Source organism: Coregonus lavaretus (genome assembly GCF_964263955.1).
Source record: "Coregonus lavaretus genome assembly, chromosome: 32".
Classification (NCBI taxonomy): Eukaryota; Metazoa; Chordata; class Actinopteri; order Salmoniformes; family Salmonidae; genus Coregonus; species Coregonus lavaretus.
The window spans coordinates 13,666,401-13,689,246 of NC_140019.1; the positions used below are offsets into that span (position 1 = coordinate 13,666,401).

Here is a 22,846-nt window from a genome sequence, read left to right on the forward strand (position 1 = left end):
GGAGGAGAATCAAGCTTTATTTATACAGCACATTTCAGACATGGAATGCTAATATAAAAAAATATATATAAAAAATAAAAATAAAAATAAAAAACAATGAAAAAAATTACTGAAATATTTACTTCACAACAAACACAAAAGGATAAAAAAACGAATGAATAACACTTAAAAAAATGAAAGAATAAAAAAGCATAAGGAAAAGCAAAGCTAAAAATGTGTGTTTTAAGATCTCTTTTTAATATGTCCACAGTTTCGGCCCCCCTCAGGTTCTCTGGCAGGCTATTCCAGAGGCTGGGGGCATAATAACTAAATGCTGCCTCTCCATGCCTCTTGGTCCTAGGCTTTGGGATAGTTAAAAGGCCAGTACCAGAGGACCTGGGGGACCTACTGGGAAAAAGAGAGAGTTACTCACAATCCTGTCAACAAATAGAGGGAAAAAGTCTAATAACTTGTGAAGAATATGGTAGGCACATGCTTTATCCACCAATAAATAGTATTTAGTGAAACCATGTCTCAGTCTCAGTATTCCATCTAAATATATGACTATGTTGTAAACTGCAGCAGGTAGCACAGTGTCGCCATCATAGGAGCGGACCTAATCCAAGTAGAAAACAACATAAAGCTAAGACTCCTGCCCCCACTATTCCTGCCAACCATATCCATTCACTCTACCCCAGTCTACTCAATGGAGTTAGCTACAGTAGTGCTTAGCTTAGCAGGCTAAAGAGAGACCTCCCTCAGCCTGGCTCTGCCCTCTTATGCCAAACCCGCTCACACCTTTGTCCTACTGTCACCGTGCTAGCCAGGAACCTGACAATCTCCCCTGGCCACACTGCATTCGTATGCCAAGGGATAGAGAGGCAGCCCGCCACCACAGAGGACTACACTAGAATTCCGGAAGAGAGAGGAAGTTTTCATAGCGTGAGCAGTGTTGGAGAGAGGCAAAAGATGTAGTCTTAAAAAGGTTACATAATGCTTTAAAAAATATATATAAACTCTCACCCTCGCTGAAAAAAGGCTAACAGGGACGATGGTTGGTTTGTGCTCTTTTTCTCAAAGTGAAGCTGTTATTGTAGCTATTGCTGTTAAGCCATATTGTAACTGTTTTCTCAGACTTACGGCAGGCAACATCAGGGCCAAACAGTAGCTTTGCTGCTGTGTCCTGCCCAGTCCTCTTCTGTCCTGCCTGGCATTAATTGTGCACAGTGCTGCCATGCTGCCACATCCATGCCCTCTAGTAACAGAGCGCAGGGTCGGGCACATCTCTGTGTGAGGGGATTTACACTAGGGATGGGAACGGTTTTTCAAATTTTGGAATATCCGAAAGGACGTTAGTATTCAAATACTTGCGAGAATATTCATTTTTTATTACGTGCGCCTCAGAAAAAGACCGTATAGCCTACACAGGTTTCACACGAGTAGCTTATTATTGTTGGCACTACAGTCAGAAGCTCCATGAGTAGCAACGTGAAGTCGGAGATCTCTAATCAATGCAAAATGGAATTTCAAAAATATGTACTTGAGAAATACTGCACCAAACACCTTAGTTAGATGTAAAATTGCACAACTAAAACATAATCGGCAAAAATTTCCAAATTCATTAAAGATTTATTGAGTTATCTTAGATTCATTCTGGGGATTTTGAGGAAGTGAAATAGGCTTCCTCGACTACAGTGTCACACGGGGGACAAACATCATTAACCAAACGCGGAATCGGTCAGGAAACACACCTCCAAGACTGAAATCACATTTTTCTAATAAGCAACAGAAAAACACACGTGTCAATCGGCGTGTTCAGTGGCTCTTTAAACCCCCCTCTTTTTGTGTTCTAGGTGGCCGCCCACAGGAAGTTATGCAGTATGGTGGATCCTTTTGCAGAGAGCTTGTAGCTGACACGTTTGGTGAGAGCACAATGTTAACGGAGTTGTGCTGTTGTGACTAAGTTCTGAGAAAATAATATGGATGCCTGCCTGCTGGATTGTGTTGCTTCCTATACCCTTTTGTTTTATTTTGTTTGGTTTGCATGTTTGTTCTGTGATTTTAATTAGCATGGTTTTTAAAGTCAAATAATGAAAATAGAAGAACTGAGAAGTGAAAGCAAAGTATGGATAACTTGACAACGAATATGGATTGATGTTATAAACTCATTTGAAATGTTTTATGGAGAAAGTAATGCCTTGTTTGAAAACTGTTCCTATGTCTGCCTCTATTTCACACTGCCTGCTCAACCCAGATCCTAAGAACCTGGTTAGTTTTCCACCGCGTGACATAAACACTGTAGAGGTGGTCCTTTAGGATGATGCCATGAATACACCTTGATCTCTCCTCCTCTATTTCCTCCATATCGCCTCTCCTCCCGTCATCTCTCCTCTCCTCCCTTTATTTCTCCACCTTCCTCTCTTCCCTTCATCCTCCATTAATGCCACATCAAGGCCCTGCCAGCTTCCCTCCCTGCCTTCCGGAGCCCCAGCAGACCTGGGCTAATCCCAGTCCCACCAGAGCCCTCCACCCTGAGCCACATCTTCTGCCTTCTACACAGAGATAACTGATCTGGGATCAGCTAACTATGTTACTTACTGCTATTTTCAGAGGCTCTGTGTGGTGTAACTGGCTTTCAGGTAGGTGGGCCTACACTTACATAAGTGTGGTAGGAAGTACTTTGTGGATTGTGTATGTATGTTAGTTTAGTTGATGTAGCTAAAGTGTTTTTTTTGTTGAAAGTATCAGTAGGGGCATAGACAGGATTCCATTTCCATCATAGTCAATGTTCCCTCTAAGCTGCTCGCGTGCGCAGGTGCGCAGTAGCCCGAGACTGCCGTGCTGCCCCCCTGGGACTGCGGCACAGAGCTCAGAAGAAATATCAGCCCACTGAGAGAAGCACGAGATTGAACTTCACTCAACTTTCTAGAGTTTTCCCTGTTAGTTAGATAACACTATCAATGTTTCCCTTTACTGTGGCAATTGTGATCGAATCAACGCAATATTAGCCCCTTTCAATGCAACATACCAAAACAAAACAAACTATGCAAGAGATTTTGTTGTAGGCAGAACACATCGGAGTAGGATTCTATTGTGCATGACTCAGCCTGTACTCTACACAGACAGGTGCGGCATTACCGATCAGAGCTGCAGTAGGCCTATATGGAAATAGACCATTGCCATATATGGATCTGTGCCATTTACTTTGAACTGGACTGTGTTTACAGCTGTGGTGTTAATAATGGGCTTGTTTTGAGATCGAAGCAAGAGCTGCATGTAGCCATGTGTGCACATTTTGTTCATATCCTTTGCTAGTTAGTGAGTTATTAGCTCAGTTATAGATAATTTGTAGTCAGCAATAGGGGAGTGATTGCTTCCTACAAGAGCACAAAACGTGTACATTTCTAGACATCTTTGAAAAGCAAGTCAGTTAAAGAGCTTTTTTTGTCTTAAAAGGACAGTGTTGTATTTTGAGACAGGCTTGAATAAGCTAAGTAGCCAATAGGCAGATTTGTCTGATTCTCTGTAATAATGGTATGGGAATAATAATGCATTTTATTTTGTAAAGTGGTTTCTTGCATCAAACAACACAACAACATTTTCAGTCACCTTCTTGTCTGAAGGACAATTGGATAAACAGGTTAATGTCAAGTCCCATGGAATGTAGGCCTACATTGAGCACCACACATTTGCTGCCACTGTAGACTGAATGATAGAACAACTATTTCCATGTTAAGATGTTATGGGATGAATTTTCTCCATTGTTTTTGATGGTAGGCCACTCTGGTAGGCCTACATTATGATCAAATAGCCACAGTAGCCTACTTGGCCACTGTTAAAACTGTAACTTAAAGTGGGTGTTCAGCGTTCACAGAAAAAGCGCTCTGGAAGTTGCACAGAATTTTCACAACGTTCAAGTTTGCACTCAGCAGACCTGAAATTTGCTCAGTGCCTAATTGTTTTTGAGGGAACATTGATCATGGTATAGGTGACCCCATTCCCGCTACAGCTCATCTCCCTGTAGCACGAGGGGATCCCTCCACTTAATAATACTCCCTCTCTCCCTCTTCCAGTCCCCATCTCTCTCTCCCCATTTCTCTCCGCCTCTCTCTCTCTCTCTCTATTTATCTCCTTCACTCTTGATCTATTTCTGCTGCTGCTCATCTGACTACATGAATCTATCCACTTAATGTGTGTCTCTCTCTCCTCTCTCTCCTTTTCTCTCTCTTCGCTGCGTGTTGAGACCCGTACCCACGACACAGACACAGCTGCGGTAAACTTCATTTCAGGGGGATTACCAGACAATCGGCCCCTGGGGAAACTCAATTACTTCTACCTCACAAAACACCTGAGGTGCTGGAGGAGAGACCGGGCCAGGGCTGAGGCTCCCGCACCACACACACACACCAGACACACACACATACAAATAAACACGCACGCACACACACACGCACAGACTCACGACTCATTACCTCATCATGACCTCTAGCCTGTTCTCTGTCTCATCGTAACCACTGACGGACATGACCATCACTATGACTCTTTTTGCTCTGTCAATGGTCGGCAGTGGCTGATACAGTGACAAACTTTCAGATTCCCACTGACCTTTAGGTTTACAATAACACACTAACCTGAGCATAAAGTACATGTTTCTAAGTCAGTGGGTTGTGACTACTGTCAACATGAACATAAGAGAAAGAGACATGCTTAGTCCTCATAAGAGACTAACTACTTTCTACACGTGACTACATTTTATTGTATTGTTCTACTTCAAACCCACTGTTTCTGTTTCTGTACTGCATGTCGGAAATCCCGAGTGGCACAGTGGTCTAAGGCACTGCATCGCAGTGCTAGCTGTGCCACTAGAGATCCTGGTTCGAATCCAGGCTCTGTCGTAGCCGGCCGCGACCGGGAGACCCATGGGGCGGCGCACAATTGGCCCAGCGTCGTCCAGGGTAGGGGAGGGAATGGCTGGCAGGGATGTAGAGCATGGCGTTTGCAACGCCAGGGTTGTGGGTTCGATTCCCACAGGGGGCCAGTATGAAAAAAAATAATGTATGCACTCACTAACTGTAAGTCGCTCTGGATAAGAGCGTCTGCTAAATGACTAAAATGTAAATGTAAAATGTCTGAGAACCATTCTCCATAGGAGATGATTAGGAAGGAACAAAGCAGTGCTGCTGCACCCAGGCTTAACGAGCAGAGCTCAGATCATCAGCATTAACATTACTGTTCAGGTCTCAACATACAGAGAAAGGGACAAACAGATTCAAATCTACCCGACGACAAACGCTTCGCCTCCCAACCCCTGGCCATTGATTAGCCAATTAGATCAATGTGTGTGAATCTTGGCTGAAGGGTATAACCCGATTGATTGAGCAGTGTTCTTTGGCTGTTATTATACAACATTAGGGTCTGTCTCTTTAACTCATTGTTGTGACAGTGAGGAGAAAGGGGTGGGTGAATCCCCTTTAAGAATGTCTTTAATCAGTGTTCCTTCTTTGGAAACAAATTAGTATGCATGGACAGTATTTAGCATAATCTTTCAGATCATAAACAACCAAAAACTGTGCTACAATGTATAAAAACATTGTTTTAATGTAGGAAGGATTTGTTGATTCAACACTTGATATTCATTTGCCTCTAATGAGGGCTGCCTGATTAGTAATATTATTTTGATAGGTCAACTAATTTCATGGCTCAAAAACGGCCTGCTCAGCTAGAGCAAAAATTGGACTGCTCTGAATTTGGTAAACATCAACAAACACTGCTGTATATTCATGAGAGTGCTACCGCAGCAATGTTAGAAGGCTTGTGTGTGTGTGTGTGTGTGTGTGTGTGTGTGTGTGTGTGTGTGTGTGTGTCTGTGTGTGTGTGTGTGTGTGCGTGTGTGAGCTTGTATTTGAGTAGGTCCTCCCCACCATCACAAGACACCAGTAGCGCCAACACCACTGTACTGCCATCACCATGGAGACAAGAGCACCCAGCGCCTAACAACTCTATTTTTGGACGGGTGCAAACAGCTTCACATTTCTCCCCTTCTTATTCAACCAGGCTGTATAATGTTTTTCTTCCAAATGGAAATGTTTTGGTTGGGAAAAGCATGCCAATTGTTACATAACTTATCTCAATAGGTAACTGTTAATGCATCTATCTAACCAGCACTACGAGAAAAGGGAGTGGTTATGTGTTGTGCCTTCTGTGAGTATGTTGTGTTCGGACTCTCTTCTCTAAGTACGCTACCTCCCTTCTATTTTATTCATATCTCCTTCATCCCTCCTCCCGCTCTCCTCTAGAGAAGGCAACATAGTAAAACCAGATGATTACCGAGTCATTTATTGCCGCGGCTGACACGCAGGCTGCACAGAAGGGTTGTCAATTTGTGTGATAGAAGTGTCATCTGGTTTAAGTGACTAATTGAATATAGTCGGGGCTAATTTACAGTCTCCCAGAATGCCACAGTAATTTAGCGTCAGGGTGATGGTGATGCAGGCAGCGGCAGGTATGACATTAGTGCCTTGATGACAAACCACATGGCGCCATCTGAGGCACGGGTGCCGAGCGGGCACCTCCGAGTCGCGCCAACGCTGGGAGGGCATGGCGCTCTGGGACAGGTAATAGTCTACTTAACACTCTGCCAAGGCAACTCTGGTAGAGCACTTATCAGGACAGGGTAGGACTGTGTTCATATAACAACAGCAGTCAATAGACAGGTTTCCATTGACCCAGGTTTACTCGACAAATGCAATGTCACCCCAAAAAATCATTGCACCATGTGTAATGGAAACGGCAGATATAGGAGACATTTTCTAAAGATTGACAACATTTTTTATCCATTTGACAGGGATGAATTTTTATTTAGTCAAACTTTCTTTATTGCGCCAAAATAGATGAAAACTGTGTTTTTCGAATAAAAGATGATTGTCGAATAATTTTGAAGATACATGGAGCACGTGATGTCAACACGTAACTATAAAGCTCCACTATTCTAAATCTATTTTTAAACTACAAAAATAATGTTTATTTTCAGGATCCTTGTCCTGACTTTCAAGAATGGCTGAATTATTTCGCCTTGCTTTTCTGGTTGGCTGGATGCAAGTTTCACCATTCAATTATTTCAGGTCTACAGGAGTGCAAGTTTCACCATGGCACAGACCGAGACGATACGTTCAGGCACATGAGAATTATTAGAATATGGAAAATATTAGTAAATTCTTGCATTCTATCCATGCTGGCTTTTGCGAGCTACCTGAGACATTAAACAGATAGGCGGGAGGGCATACAGGCTGTCGCCAATTTATTAATGCGCAATTTGGCTAAATGGGTAATGGAAACACTTCAACCACTATATTTCTATTCGACACTTTAGTTTTTTGCGATTTATATTTTAGGTGTGATGTCATAATGTCCAGCTGTTTTTATCGATACAAGATTGTTAAATGGAAACACACTGTAGCAGGAAATTGTCAAATATATTTTTTTCTATGCAAGTTAATGAAAACATAGCTAGTGATCTTCTTTTTATTGAGAAGTGTCATAATAACCAAGTTTCCATCCAACCTTTCTATGCCAGTAAAGTACATGTCGGATAAAATATGTCACAGCAGGTCTGATGGAAACAGCAAATTTGTCGGTAAACTTTCCAAATGTCGACAACAACAAAAAATACGCAAGACAACGTGGGATCTTTTTGTGTCTGTAAAACGAATTATGCAAGAAATGGCGGTGGAAATTACTTTACGCGCAAATATTAATATAATAACCATCATATCGAAGTAAACTTGGAGTGATGCAATGATATGTTGTGTGGTTAACCGCAAAAGTTATTTTTATGTCCACTACGACATCACACACAGCCATTTATCTGCAACAAGTTAATTTGATGGAAACACATCTCTTGTTTACTGTGCGGATGTATTGTTTTTATGCAGATTTTATTGTTTTTATGCAGATTTCATAGTTTTTATGCAGATTTCATAGTTTTTATGCAGATTTGAGTATATTCACTTGAAAATCTGTCGCCAATTGGATGGAGACCTAGCTAATGACATAAAATTATTTGACATCCAATACAGTTGCCAGCAATAACAGTCCTGGTTTAACAGAGCAGGTAGCAGCTGTCAATAGTCACTGTGTGGCAATCAGGATGAGTGCATCTCTAACAGCCTGCATAGAAAACACTGGGACTTCATGTGCAGAGCCCTCAAACATCCATCAGTCTGTACATCTATCTAATTTATATATATCCACTTGTATTGGATTGTGTTTGGGCCTGTTGAATGTATGCTGTTTTTTAACTATCGATCTCTAATTTAATCTGTCCATAGAAAAACATAGCATCCTGAGAAGTGGGAGTAATGATAGTGAATTATCAATACTGTGTGGATTACAGAAAGCCTGCTGTTACTAAAGGAGGTATGTAAGAGATTAAAAAAGCCAATCAGCCACTGTACTGAGGCCATTATACTATCAGTCTGCCTAAGCACAATCTAATGCTCCAAATCATTGCCATAGACCACTTTCTTTTCTATTGTTCAGTTGAGACACATCTTGAAGGCTTTGGAAAATCTAAGGAAGGGATAATATGGGATACAAATAGACTGAACTAAATAAGTCTATCTGTATGAGCAAGCGAGGAGATACGCAGTAAATATCTGTAGCAGTGGAGAGAGCTCAAATGTGATCCGAGCTAGAAAGAATGTCAGCAACAACTTAGTAGAGTATGCAGAATGTACAGATCAAAGCTGTGCTTCTTCTTTGAAAGTGAATCAGCCAGGAAGTGTCTCCATGGTGTACTGTGTCGTAACACTGTTTACTGTGTGTTGATGCACAGTAACTTCCTGTTGACAGTGTTTATATGTACAGAGAAACAGAATGGTGAGAAGATGGGCTAGGTAGATGGATTAATTTGACACCCAAAAAAAGAAAAAAAAGAAAGGGACTACCTGAACTTGTCCAATAAGAAATGCTTGTTTTCTCAGTTTGTGTTGCAAAGTGTTATGCTAAGGTGTGCCCTAATAAATACACAGAGGAGAGGAGACTTACTGTAGCCATTGTCCTCCTCCTTCGTCCCGTCGATGGTGCCATCTGCTTGCAGCTGTAGGTGGAAGCCCTGTCGACTGTACAGCTTCGTCACGATCCCCTTCAACTGGGGTTCTGAGGCGAGAAGGAGAGAGGGAGGGGAGGGGAGGGAGGGGAGGGAGGGGAGGGGAGGGAGGGAAGGAAAGAGGGAGGGGAGGAGAGAGGGAGTGGAGGATAGGGGCAGTGTGAGATTCTGATTCTGCATCAAGGCTTGTCTCATTCCTGGAGAAAGATGAAGTTGCATCAATATGCTGGTGTAAGTTCTGTTATCAAGATGCTGATGTAAGTTCTGTTATCAAGATGCTGATGTAAGTTCTGTTATCAAGATGCTGATGTAAGTTCTGTTATCAAGATGCAAATGTAAGTTCTGTTATCAAGACGCTGATGTAAGTTCTGTTATCAAGATGCTGATCTATGTTCTGTTATCAAGATGCTGATCTATGTTCTGTGATCAAGATGCTGATGTAAGTTCTGTTATCAAGATGCTGATCTATGTTCTGTTATCAAGATGCTGATCTATGTTCTGTTATCAAGATGCTGATGTAAGTTATGTTATCAAGATGCTGATCTAAGTTCAGTTGTGTGCCCACACAAGAGCCTTATTTACCCATCCACCAGCCATGTATCGTTTAACAAGAGATCCTATCCTATAGAAGCCTGGCACGCTAAGCTATAGACTACAGTAACTAACCAGTCCCCCAGTCCTGCTCCCAATAGACCCAGCATAGCCACATTCTCAGCTCTCCAAAGGCTCAAGAGACCAGTGCAAACACATCCCTGCTGACATCTATAAACTCAAGCCATGGATACTGGTGTATGAGCAAACAGTTCCTGACTAGGGAGACTACAAAGGAAGTCTGGGTTTATTCCAAAGAGGCCTGTGGCTACACCGGAGAGGATTAAAAGGAGAATATGTGCTTAAGAGTAAGAGCAAATATTTATCTAGGATAAGCACTGCCTCGATATTTTAAAATGTCAACTGTCTATATGATGTTTGTGTATTCCCTAGCAAAAATGCCACGTTTTAAGATATGGGGTATACATCTTTCTTTTCTGGTGTAATTGATAATAATTTCTGTCCATCTATGCCATTGAAATAAATGTTCCTGGACAACTTAGAGCACACTCTTAAAAAGTACAAATTCTGCTAGCCAATTGGATTACCTAAGTCATTAGTTAAGAAAACTGGAACTGGCAGTGTCAATGTTTATACAATCTTGACATTTTGTTGTGTCATGTTTCAATAAGAGCTGTCCTTTATCCATGTCCCTGTCCCTAGAGGAGTGTCCTTTACTGCGGTTTACCACACCTTTCATCTTCTCTTTCACCTGCCTTACCTTTCAATCCTGCCACTTCTACCCTCACAAAGGTTACCGCCTGGCCGATACACATGCTTTGGCAATTTTTTTGCACCACTGGCTCCCTATTATCTGAACCTTTCAAGACCAATACAGAAGGAGGATGACGTCCGTTTCAAAAGCAGGGTGTTTCGCCAAAATGTCAGTCCATTTTTCCCAAGTCATCTGAGTGGGATGCTGTGTACTGTAGCCATCTGGGTTCATATAATAAGGCATAAAGAGCATGTTATTCAATGTTTGCATTGAATGGATATATAGGGATTGGAAGAGGAGAATGCTTGGAAGACTTCTTTATTTGAAAACTCCCATGCTACCTCCAAAACACACATTCACAAAGGTACAGTATGTATCGGAGACAGGGAATGGCACCATAAGGTGAAATCAGTAGGCTGCTTTTTCTACCATGAGACATGCTCAGGGATCTTCTCTCTCACCCAAACACATGCACACACACAAACACACTCTGAGCCACAGCAGAAACTTCTCTGCTGCCGCTGAGGCTCCACATGTGTTACGTAAGCCACACACTGCCTGTCCTCGTCCCTTCCCGACTCCCCATCCCACCTCAGGGTGGGGCTGAGGAGTGATGATAGAGGGTATTGGCTAGTATCATGGTGTGTATCCAGTTCTGATCAAATCAATTCAAATCAATTTTTATTTGTCACATACACGTGTTTAGCAGATGTTATAGCGGGTGTAGCGAAATGCTTGTGCTTCTAGCTCTGACAGTGCAGTAATATCTAACAATTTCACAACATATACCCAATACACACAAAACTAGTAAGGAATGGGATTTAAGAATATATACATATATGGACAAGCAATGACAGAGCGGCATGGACTAAGATACAGTAGAATATTATAGAATAGAATGCAGTATATTCATATGAGATGAGTAGTGCAAGATATTAACATTTACATTTGAGTCATTTAGCAGACGCTCTTATCCAGAACGACTTACAGTTAGTGAGTGCATAAATGTTTTCATACTGGCCCCCCATGTGAATCGAACCCACAACCCTGGCGTTGCAAGCCCCATGCTCTACCAACTGAGCTACACGTAATGTAAACATTATTAAAGTGACTAGAGTACCATTTCTTAAAGTGGCCAGTGATTTCAATAGGCAGCAGCAGCCTCTAATGCGCTAGTGATGGCTATTTAACAGTCTGATGACCTTGAGATAGAAGCTGTTTTTCATTCTCTCGGTCCCAGCTTTGATGCACCTGTACTGACCTCGCCTTCTGGATGATAGCGGGGTGAACAGGCAGTGGCTCGGGTGGTTGATGTCCTTGATGATCTTTTTGGCCTTCCTGTGACATCGGGTGTTATATGTGTCTTGGAGGGCAGGTAGTTTACCCCCGGTAATGCGTTCGGCAGACAGCACCACCCTCTGGAGAGCCCTGCAGTTGTGGGCAGTGCAGTTGCCATACCAGGCGGGGATACAGCCTGACAGGATGCTCTCAATTGTGCATCTGAGGGTTTTAGGTGCTATGCCGAATTTCTTCAGCCTCCTGAGGTTGAAGAGGCTCTGTTGCGCCTTCTTCACCACACTGTCTGCGTGGGTGGACCATTTCAGTTTGTCGGTGATGTGTAAGCCAAGGAACTTGAAGCTTTTCACCTTCTCCACTGCTGTCCCGTCGATGTGGATAGGGGGGTGCACCCTCCGCTGTTTCCTGAAGTCCACGATCATCTCCTTTGTTTTGTTGATGTTGAGTGAGAGGTTATTTTCCTGGCACCACATTCCCAGAGCCCTCTCCTCCTCCCTGTAGGCGGTCTCGTCATTGTTGGTAATCAAGCCTACTACTGTTGTGTCGTCTGCAAACTAATGATTGAGTTGGAGGCGTGCTTGGCCACGCAGTCATGGGTGAACAGGGAGTACAGGAGGGGGCTGAGCACGCACCCTTGTGGGGCCCCAGTGTTGAGGATCAGCGAAGTGGAGATGTTGTTTCCTACCTTCACCACCTGGGGGCGGCCCGTCAGGAAGTCCAGGACCCAGTTGCACAGGGCGGGGTTCAGACCCAGGGCCTCGAGCTTAATGATGAGCTTGGAGGGTACTATGGTGTTGAATGCTGAGCTATAGTCAATGAACAGCATTCTTACATAGGTATTCCTCTTGTCCAGATGGGATAGGGCAGTGTGCAGTGTGATGGTGATTGCATCGTCTGTGGATCTATTGGGGCGGTAAGCAAATTGAAGTGGGTCTAGGGTGACAGGTAAGGAAGAGGTGATATGATCCTTGACTAGTCTCTCAAAGCACTTCATGATGACAGAGGTGAGTGCTACAGGGCGATAGTCATTTAGTTCAGTTACCTTTGCTTTCTTGGGTACAGGAACAATGGTGGCCATCTTGAAGCATGTGGGAACAGCAGACTGGGAAAGGGAGAGATTGAATATGTCCATAAACACACCAGCCAGCTGGTCTGCGCATGCTCTGAGGACACGGCTAGGGATGCCGTCTGGGCCGGCAGCCTTGCGGGGGTTAACATGCTTAAATGTCTTAATCACGTCGGCCATGGAGAAGGAGAGGCCACAGTCCTTGGTAGTGGGCCTCGTCAGTGGCACTGTGTTATCCTCAAAGCGGGCGAAGAAGGTGTTTAGCTTGTCTGGAAGCGAGACGTCGGTGTCGGCGACGTGGCTGGTTTTCTTTTTATAGTCCGTGATTGTCTGTAGACCCTGGCACATACGTCTCGTGTCTGAGCCGTTGAATTGCGACTCCACTTTGTCTCTATACTGATGTTCTGCCAGTTTAATTGCCTTGCGGAGTGAGTAGCTACACTGTTTGTATTCTGCCATATTCCCAGTCACCTTGCCATGGTTGAATGCGGTGGTTCGCGCTTTTAGATTTGCGCGAATGCTGCCGTCTATCCACGGTTTCTGGTTTTAATAGTCACAGTGGGCACAACATCACCTATACACTTCCTGATAAACTCAGTCACTGTTTCAGTGTATTCGTCTAAATTCTTTTCGGAAGCTACCCGGAACATATCCCAGTCCGCGTGATCAAAACAATCTTGAAGCGTGGATTCCGATTGGTCAGACCAGTGTTGAATAGTCCTTAGCACGGGTACTTCCTGTTTGAGTTTCTGCCTATAGGAAGGGAGAAGCAAAATGGAGTCGTGATCAGATTTGCTGAAAGGAGGGCCTTATAACCATCCCGGAAGTTTGAATAGCAAAGGTCAAGGATTTTAGCAGCGCGAGTACAACAGTCGATATGTTGATAGTCCTTAAATTTGCTTTGTTAAAATCCCTGGCTACAATAAATGCAGCCTCAGGATATGTGGTTTCCAGTTTGCATAAAGTCCAGTGAAGTTCTTTGAGGGCCGTCGTGGTATCGGCGTGAGGGGAGATATACACGGTCGTGACTATAACCAAAGTAATTCTCTTGGGAGATAATACGGTCGGCATTTGATTGTGAGATATTCTAGGTCGGGTGAACAGAAGGACTCGAGTTCCTGTATGTTACTACAATTACACCATGAGTCGTTAATCATGAAACACACACTTCCGCCCTTCTGCTTCCCGGAGAGATATTTATTCCTGTCTGCGCGATGAACTGAGAACCCATCTGGCTGGACCGATTTCGACAGAATATCCCAAGAGAGCCATGTTTTCGTGAAACAGAGTATGTTACAGGCCTTGATGTCTCTCTGGAAAGAAATCATTGCCCGTAGTTCGTCGACTTTGTTAACCAAAGATTGAACATTAGCGAGTAGGATACTTGGACGTGGTGGGTGGTGTGCGCGCCTCCTAAGTCGAACCAGCAGGCCGCTCCGAGTGCCTCTCCTCCACCGGCGATGTTTTGGGTCGGCCGCTGGAATCAGTTCAGTTGCCCTGGGGAGAGCAAACAAAGGATATGCTTCGGGAAAGTCGTATTCCTGGTCGTAATGCTGGTGAGTTACCGCCGCTCTGATATCCAATAATTTTTCCCGGCTGTATGTAATGATGCAAAACACTTTCTGAGCTAATAATGTAAAAAATAATACATAAAAAACTAAATACTGCAAAGTTTCCTAAGAGCTAGTCGCGAGGCCGCCATCTTCGTCGGCGCCAGGAGTAGATGAATTCCAGGAGTGACTGTGAAGAATGAAACATTGCAGGGTAGCTTAGCCCCAGCTCCGGAGCAACGCACCCTCAATCTCCTCCACTCCCACCTTCATAATGCACTTACAAAACAGCCTGTGAACTTGATGGGAGAGGAATTAACTGGAGCTCATTTAGGTCTGAAAGCGCAGGGCTGAGTCACGCTCAGCAAACGCTCAGCAAACCTCAGCAGTGCTCATTAAACAGGGGCCATGTAAACATCACAGAGAACCAGCCATAAGGTAGTGTTGGGATCTAGCACGGCTAATGTTAGGAGACGTTAGGAGCCCCTGGTCAAAAGCAGACTGAGGTGTTTGTCTGAATATAGCGTGGCTCTCTGGCTGTGGTTAGGTGCTGTCAGCTGCAGTGGGGGCTAAGCCTTCATTACTATATTAATTGGACCTCGGAGAAATAGACTGCATGGGCCACCCAGGGACTCTTAGAGCTCTCTTGGAATTCCTTATCAGTTTTCTGTTAGAGCACTGCTCTGAAGTATGTCCACTATACTGCATTGTCTGTACAGGAAAAGTCCCTGGATTTTTTTGCCACTTGTTTTGAAATCCCAAACTAGAACGTGTAATACACAGGGAAATGTGTTAAACTTGCAAATGCTGGGTGCTTACTGTACACCCTGTGTCCCATTATAGTACTTCAAAGCAATATATCTGCATAGCCTTTTAGAGGCCTTTTGAAGCTTGCTCATTGTGGATTCAGACAATAGACAGAAGCATGGTAATGCTATTTAAAGACAACAAACCCAGTGGCCTTTTGTTATGCAATAAACCTGCTTAGCTGGCTCCATTGTACTGGTCCACCTAGGATTACATGAGCAAACATTGAGGTATGAATCACCAATATAATATATCCCTTAGGTCAGGGATCATCAGCTAGATTCAGCCGCAGGCCGTTATTTTCTTGAGCGGATGGTCAGGAGGCCGGAACATAATTACAAAGAATTTGTAGACAGCAAATTGAGTGCAAGAAGCCCAAACAGATATAATATTTGACTAAAACATAATAATTTCAAACTTTGCTTACATTTGTATATGATCACATATCTCTCTATTATGTGTGGGAATACTTTTGAACAGATTTCCAAAATTAAAATCACTTGGAGCTGATTTGCTGGTGTTTTTACATTATTTTATGTCGAACAATTACAAAATGTAAAATATCAGAAAACCTGGGGGGGCCAAATAAAATCACTGGCAGCAAGCCGCCAGTTCGATAATCCTCCCTTAGGTCGTTAAGTATAGTCTGAAATGTCATAAGTCGAACTAAATGAACTAAAACACATATCCATAGGAGACTTACTCACTGTCTTTGCTGGGCTCTACATTTTTATTTATAGATTATGATTAACATTCTATTATTGATTAAATAGCCTAATATATATATATATATATATATATATATATATATCAGATCGAATAATTGTACTATTTATCCTATATAGCCACTTTGGTAGCCCAGTTCCCCTAATATTTGTTGCACAGAGCAGAGTTGGTGAAAGTGATGATGAAACAAAAGAAATGGCAACAGTAATCAAACATATGGATTTTGATTGTGATGGTCTAACGACAGTATATCCAAACCAGACCTGGTCGCCTCCGTCTCCTCTTCTTGGAGCCAAAGAGTTTGACCCGAGAGAACATAGACAACCGACTTGGTTTGTTCTCGCATTGCTTCGTCTTGTTCGGGCTGCCAACGCAGCGGCAGGCATTAGATTTCTCCCGCTCCCTTGCCTGCCTTTTCTGCCGAATAAGGGAGCTGGCTATCGCTGCAGCCATGGCCAGTTTGACGGTTTTCCTGAGAAAACTTCCAGACTATAAAAAAAATTCGCCTCTACCTCTTCCACCAGAGCGTAGGACTTCTACTTGAAAATCTTACTCAAGGCGCAGCGGTCATCCAAATAGCCCTTAAAAAGCGCAGTCGTTGTTCGTTAATTGTTCCTCCACTCTTCTTCAAAAAGATGCTAATTATATGTTCTGTAAATTGATAATTCTTCTGGTGGTTTTGTTGGAGGTAGCTTGGTAATGGTGCATCTTATCTCCGGAAAGAAGAAGTCGTCCTCAGAAAAATAAAAATATGAGAAATGTTCCACTCTCATGCAGCACAACTAGTTTACCAGAGCGCGATGTATTGATCCTCCAACTGTGTCATTTCCTCAGCATCATAACTAAATACGCGCAGCACTGTTCCCCTAAAAGCCGGGTTGAACCATCCCACAAAAGCATGGACCGTGCACATCAAGAGTGGAGCAGAGGCAGGTGGTCTTGAACGGCGCTTAATGCACACAGGAAAACACCTGTTAGAGAACACTGAGAGAAAAATTCCAATGCTGATGTTTTTCCCCTTCTCTTTTTGGTAGGTTAATCTCCCTCGTCACGGGCAAAGCGCTGCTGGTAAAGCGCATGGACTAAACCTGTTTAATATATAGCGACGGGTGAGGAGAGATATAGACTAGTTATTGTGGAGATTCCCTTAGTTTTTCCTCTCTTGTTCAAGCGTGGCGACATAAGTTAATGAAATAAAGCTCTTCATTCAAATGTAGTATCAGACCCTAGTGCATGGCACAGTCTCAGCTATACTGCTGTGCTCTGAGGGAACATCCCACCTAGGCGCGCGCGCGTGTGTGTGTGTGTGTGAGTATGCCAATTACGCATATTTTTTTCCATTAAATGATATAACGCAGTAGATCACATGGTCTACCCTAATTAATGTGGTTGTGGTCAGTAGCTGTGTGGTTTTGGTCAGTAGTTGTAGTCAGTAGTTGTGTGGTTGTGGTCAGTAGTTGTGTGGTTCAGTAGTTGTGTGGTCAGTAGTTGTGTGCTTGTGGTCAGTAGCTGTGGTCCGTAGTTGTGGTCAGTAGTTGTGTAGTTGTGGTCAGTAGCTGTGGTCCGTAGTTGTGGTCAGTAGTTGTGTAGTTGTGGTCAGTAGCTGTGGTCCGTAGTTGTGGTCAGTAGTTGTGTGGTTGTGGTCAGTAGGTATGTGGTCAGTTGTTGTGGTCAGTAGTTGTGTGATCAGTAGTTTTTTGTTTGTGGTCAGTAGCTGTGGTCCGTAGTTGTGGTCAGTAGTTGTGTAGTTGTGGTCAGTAGCTGTGGTCCGTAGTTGTTGTCAGTAGTTGTGTGGTTGTGGTTAGTAGCTGTGGTCAGTATTTGTGGTCAGTAGTTGTGTGATCAGTAGTTTTTTGTTTGTGGTCAGTAGTTTTGTGGTTGTGGTCTGTAGTTGTGGTCAGTAGCTGTGTGGTTGTGGTTCAGTAGCAAGCGCAAGCTCCACTGCAGTACCTTGGACAGCGACACTGCCCTTAGTGCCTTGAGAATTTGCCTACCACCACCGCTCCACTAGCCAGGCAGGACTGTGTGGAAGAGACCCAAACAAATGTGACCATGGTGCTCAAATGCGAGCCATAGTGACCAATGACTCGGAGTGTGGGCAACGCCCTGACAAAGTCAGAGATGGATTGGGCTATAACTCTGCCTCCTACACACTTGATCAGGTGAAGAAAAACCTGAATGCAGCCACTGGCAGAGAACAACAACAGCCACTGGGCGATGGAATAAATGAGGCTCGAGCAGAGACTGAGCCATCATCAATATGCCACATCCTGCCTGTCTGTCTGTCCCTAGAGCAGGGTGAGGAGATGAGCATGTGGCAACAACAGGAAGCTCGCGCCCACATTTTTCACCAGCGCATTGCCATGGCAGTGTGGCCTTTGCCAGTTTGCCCTGCACTGAGGGGCAGTTCAACTTCTGTTTATCTGGGCACAAATATGTTATTTACAATGAAAAATATGAAGAGGATGACGATGTTGAGGATAAACATGCATGAGAGCAACTGAATACAGCTTACGCCCCTGATTCAATCATCTACATTTTACTTGCATGCGTAAAATCATCAATAGCACGCAACTCTGTGAAACTGATAGGCTACGATTTTGGATGACAAGCAATCAAACAAACTCTCTCGGTACAAGACAGTAGGCTATGACAGGACAGGAGTCATGTCCTGTTATTGCGTCAACTGCAAGATCAAACATCTGTAGGGAGACAGCACCCCCTCACTGACAAGGCTACTGTCAACAACTCCCTGCAGAAGCAGCAGTAGTCTACTTCTCCTCACCCTCCCTCCCTCCCTCTGTTTCCTCTCCGTGCATCACATCGGAATCAAAGCCTCCACATGGGCGCCACCTACAGTCCAGATCTGAAGCTGCCGTACACAAACTTTACATCTGATATGATTCATAGATCAACAGTGTTGTACAGTATGTACAGTAGTAGGCTATATTGCATACACTGCCACACACAGACGCCAAAGACCAGATATAAATAAATATAAATGAGGACGAAACTGTCACTTCATTTACAAAGACATAGACTATTACCCAATCATCTTAATAATGCATCTATGCCAATCACAGAGGCAATAGACAATAATAAAAGCAGGGTTCTGAAAACACTCAAGGCTCCAGAGTATGCCGACAGCCTACATATTTAACAAAACAAGTTAAGTAGGTTATAGGCTACATTTTCAAACTTGAACAACCATTAACATCAACCCGTGTGATCAAAATACATAATCTTTCAACATAGTTAAAAAAAAACATATTACCGATACATTTATTACAATTGATATGCACCAAAAAGTAAAATGTTGAATTCTATGCTTCAATTTCCACAAGTAGGCTATTATACATACTAGGCTACACATCAACTAAATATAATAAGCGTTTGACCTCAGACGAGTTCTATATGGTAGCCTTCTACAGCACTTCTATCACCGAGGTCATTTTCCTTCAGCACCATGGACAGCTCCAGCGCCAGGGTGTGCGCATCTGTCAAAAACATCAATTTTCCGCCACAGATCATGCAGCACAACACAAAGTAAATACAATATTCGTATAATCAAGATATGAGACATATTCCACATCAAGTGCATCAGAAAGTAGGCTATGTCCCTAGAAGTCAAACAAACAGAAGAAAATGTGCAGAAAGACTTGGAAAGGAAAAGCGCAGCCTACCCGATGTAGATTTTCTCAAGGGAAAACTCTTGCTTCTATGCATAACTGAAGCCCCAAAAAAGTGTCCTCAATACGAACAATAGCCGTTGGATTTTGGAATGAAAGTGAGAAGATGCTACAGAAGTTTATTCCATATTATTCAAAGAACTGTCAAAGGCGTAGACAGAGAAAGCGTCTAGGCGGGGCCAGCAGAAGATGTAGAAGAAGATCATTAACGGATAGGCATTAGTGACATGCCATTATGACTGTCTAAAGTACTCATTAAAGATGCATTTGGAGGTCTTGTTGATCTGGAGTGTAGTCACTAAACTGCTGTAGCCTCTCTGAGTCGGAAAGGAAGAAAAGTGATCGAAATTACTCGTAGAGCTTGTACTTCCTGCCTAGAGCAGAGAATAGTTTCCTCTCATATTACAACAACATGGATGTAAAACGATCCTTTAATGTGCCGGGTAAAACGGTTATGCAGGCCCAGTCCACTTTCCACTGAAATGCATCGACGTACATCAATGATGACAATTCGCATTAGCAGAGGGTTTTTCCATGGAAGCTCTGTTGTTCTAGACACTTAAGAGGGGGTTTTAACAAGCTGGTACAGTGATATTAAAATTGCCTTTCCACATCGCACATGGCTGCTTTATCACGTAAACTGCCATAGACAACGGCAAACTTGAAGACATGATTCAAACGTTCTTACATTAAACAACCATCTACCATGTTTAATGAGAAATGACAGATACAGAATGAACATACCTAATGTACATAAAGTATAGAAGAAAATGAGTGCATTGTTGATCAAACTCTACAAGACAAGCACCAATCATTGTAATGGCTAATATATTGAAGGCCTAAACTGTGTTGAATGTGATTCTCTTGTATACTGTAGGGCAGGGGTATTCAACTCTTACCCTACGAGGTCTGGAGCCTGCTGATTTTCTGTTCTACCTGATAAGTAATTGCACTCACCTGGTGTCTAAATCAGTCCCTGATTAGAGAGGAACAATGAAAAATAGCAGTAGAACTGGCTTCAAGGTCCAGAGTTGGGTTTGAGGGCTGTAGGGAGATACTTTGATGCAGATCCTACACAGTGTTGAACACTAGATGGGGCAAGTGACCAGCCTTTCATTGTTGTTGCAGCCTTGCCATTGAAGTTGGCAATAACCTGCGCTTGAAAAAACAGACTTACTGAAAGTCTGTAATAGTATGACCTCTAAATATATTAACTATATATTTAAGACTTGCAACTTAGACATGTATGTACTGAATGTATGTATGTGTATCAATCTGTATCAATCTCCATAAAACCATATGTTTTGTTCCATGCTCTGCCCATCAATAATCCTGCCATATGATAAGTGGCCCCCAACAGGGACAAGAGGCAGACCCCAGGTTCTACTATAACATCTTGTGTCTCAGCTCCACTCTGGATAAGCTGAGACCATCAGTCAAAGAGGCAGGTTAGCTCTAGAGGATGATAGCATGGATACTGAGGAAAGGAGGGGTGCATGAAACAACAGCAATACTAATACAACATCACAAGAGATGCTTGAAAGTGTCTATGTGTATCTTCAAGCATTTAATATTAGACTTTATATACATCACAGAAGACTGAAATATAACAAAACCGTTTGACATAGAAACACTGGGTTTTCTGCGATAAAAAAAGAAGTAATGTTTATTAATTATGAAATTATGAAAAATATTACTAACATTCCACCCATGAGGCCACTAGAGGGCGATTTGGTCATTTGACTGCAGGAAAGGGGTCTACACCTACTATATACATTTTACGGACACGGTACAACCACGGTACAACCAAAGTTAAGTCAACTGGCTGCTGCTGTAATGATATGGAGTGGTAATAACATGATAATGGCATAGGTTTCAACTTGAGAGGCGAGCATCAAGAAAGAGAGGAGAAAGAAAGGCTTGACGCATGTGTGTGTGTGTTAATTACTGTGGTGCCCCAGAATGCCAGTCTACTCTGGCCTCCTGGCAGCTCCACTGGGCCAGGGGCACCTTCACTGTTCTACTAACTACACTCCCAGCCACAGCCTCATGGGAGGGGGAGGAGAGCCTACATGGACAACCTAAAGCCCAGTACACATACAGGCAATAACAGCAGCTATTAGGACAACAGACACAGACAGTATTTGCATCAATACTAGCTAGCAGTGCCATAAAAGGCAAACCAGTACAAAGCCAAGTTGTGAGTACAATCAGCAATATAGATCTATGGAGAGAGACAGTTATGCTGAAGCTAAATGTATTGGACTGCCGGACCATTGGTGTTGTGTATGTTTTGTATATGGGATGGGTGTGAAGTGAGTGCCAGGCTGACAGTGACTCTGCAGGCCAGGGTACTATTGTGCCGCCTGCTGTCATACAAAGGCACACAGATGACGCTCGCTGATCCCAGCGCCGTGTGCTTCTAAAACTGTGAACACGGTTACATCAGACAGCACCTCACAGCCTGCCACCATCACTCTGCCAGTACACAATGACATCACCACAGATTCCTCAGATTCAGGGTGATGATACATATGCTAGCCACTAGGGTGCAGTGCTGCCGAGCACCCAGAGATTGGGAGATGTGGGATGTGCAGCCAAGGTTGAGGACCATATATACATACCCGTCTCTCTGTAGATATGGCCAAACAATTAGTGCTGTCTCCTTTTATTAATCGCCCTAGTCGTATCAAGATTAATCAGTGTTAATGAGTTTGTAATTTGGGAGTGAGAGGAGGCAGGATTTGGGGTACATGCATTGATTGTAGTATAAGGTTTAATCCCCTTTTAAGCATTTTCTGATAGAGGACAAAGCTTAAAACATAAGACTAGTAGCATCCTGAGTGAGTACATCAACATTCTTTAAAAGTCAATTTTGGAACGTTATCTAAATCAGTGTTTCCCAACTCCAGTCCTAGAGTACCCCCAACAGTATACATTTGTATTGTAGCCCGAGACAAGCAGACTGATACAACTTGTCAACTAATCATCAAGCCCTTGAGTTGAATGAGGTGTGTTTGTCCAGGGCTATGGTTGGGAGTACTTGAGGACCGGACTTGGGAACCACTGATCTAAATCATTACATGTTAAAATACTGAGCTCAGCTCAACAGCTTCATTTGTATAGTTCTGTGTTAAAGAAAGGACCTACCATGGATTAAGACCAATAAGCTCTAATTGACATATTGTAACAAATGAGGCAGTTCCACTGTGTTTCTCTGCAGGCCTCTGAGTGCATACAGTAAGTGTGCTGGTGGCGGTGCTGCTGTGGCACACTAGACTAGGCCACCACTGCCATGGCGATAACCAGTGTTGCCATGGA

The 22,846-nt window shown here is 43.3% G+C and overlaps 1 protein-coding gene across 3 annotated transcripts in view; it reads right to left on the reverse strand.

The window, feature by feature from the left end:
- Window positions 1-22,846, reverse strand: part of LOC311107359 (fibroblast growth factor 13-like) — a gene marked incomplete at its 5' end in the record, with an annotated part of 174,854 nt that overhangs the window by 31,353 nt on the left and 120,655 nt on the right. For 2 of the 3 annotated variants that reach the window (XM_084149843.1, XM_084149842.1), the window contains one exon: window positions 9,025-9,135. In XM_084149843.1, coding sequence (XP_084005969.1) covers window positions 9,025-9,135 — 111 coding nt within the window. Of the gene's footprint in view, window positions 1-9,024; window positions 9,136-16,099; window positions 16,296-22,846 lie in introns of those variants that run through there. The other variant, XM_084149844.1, reaches the window with a different exon arrangement.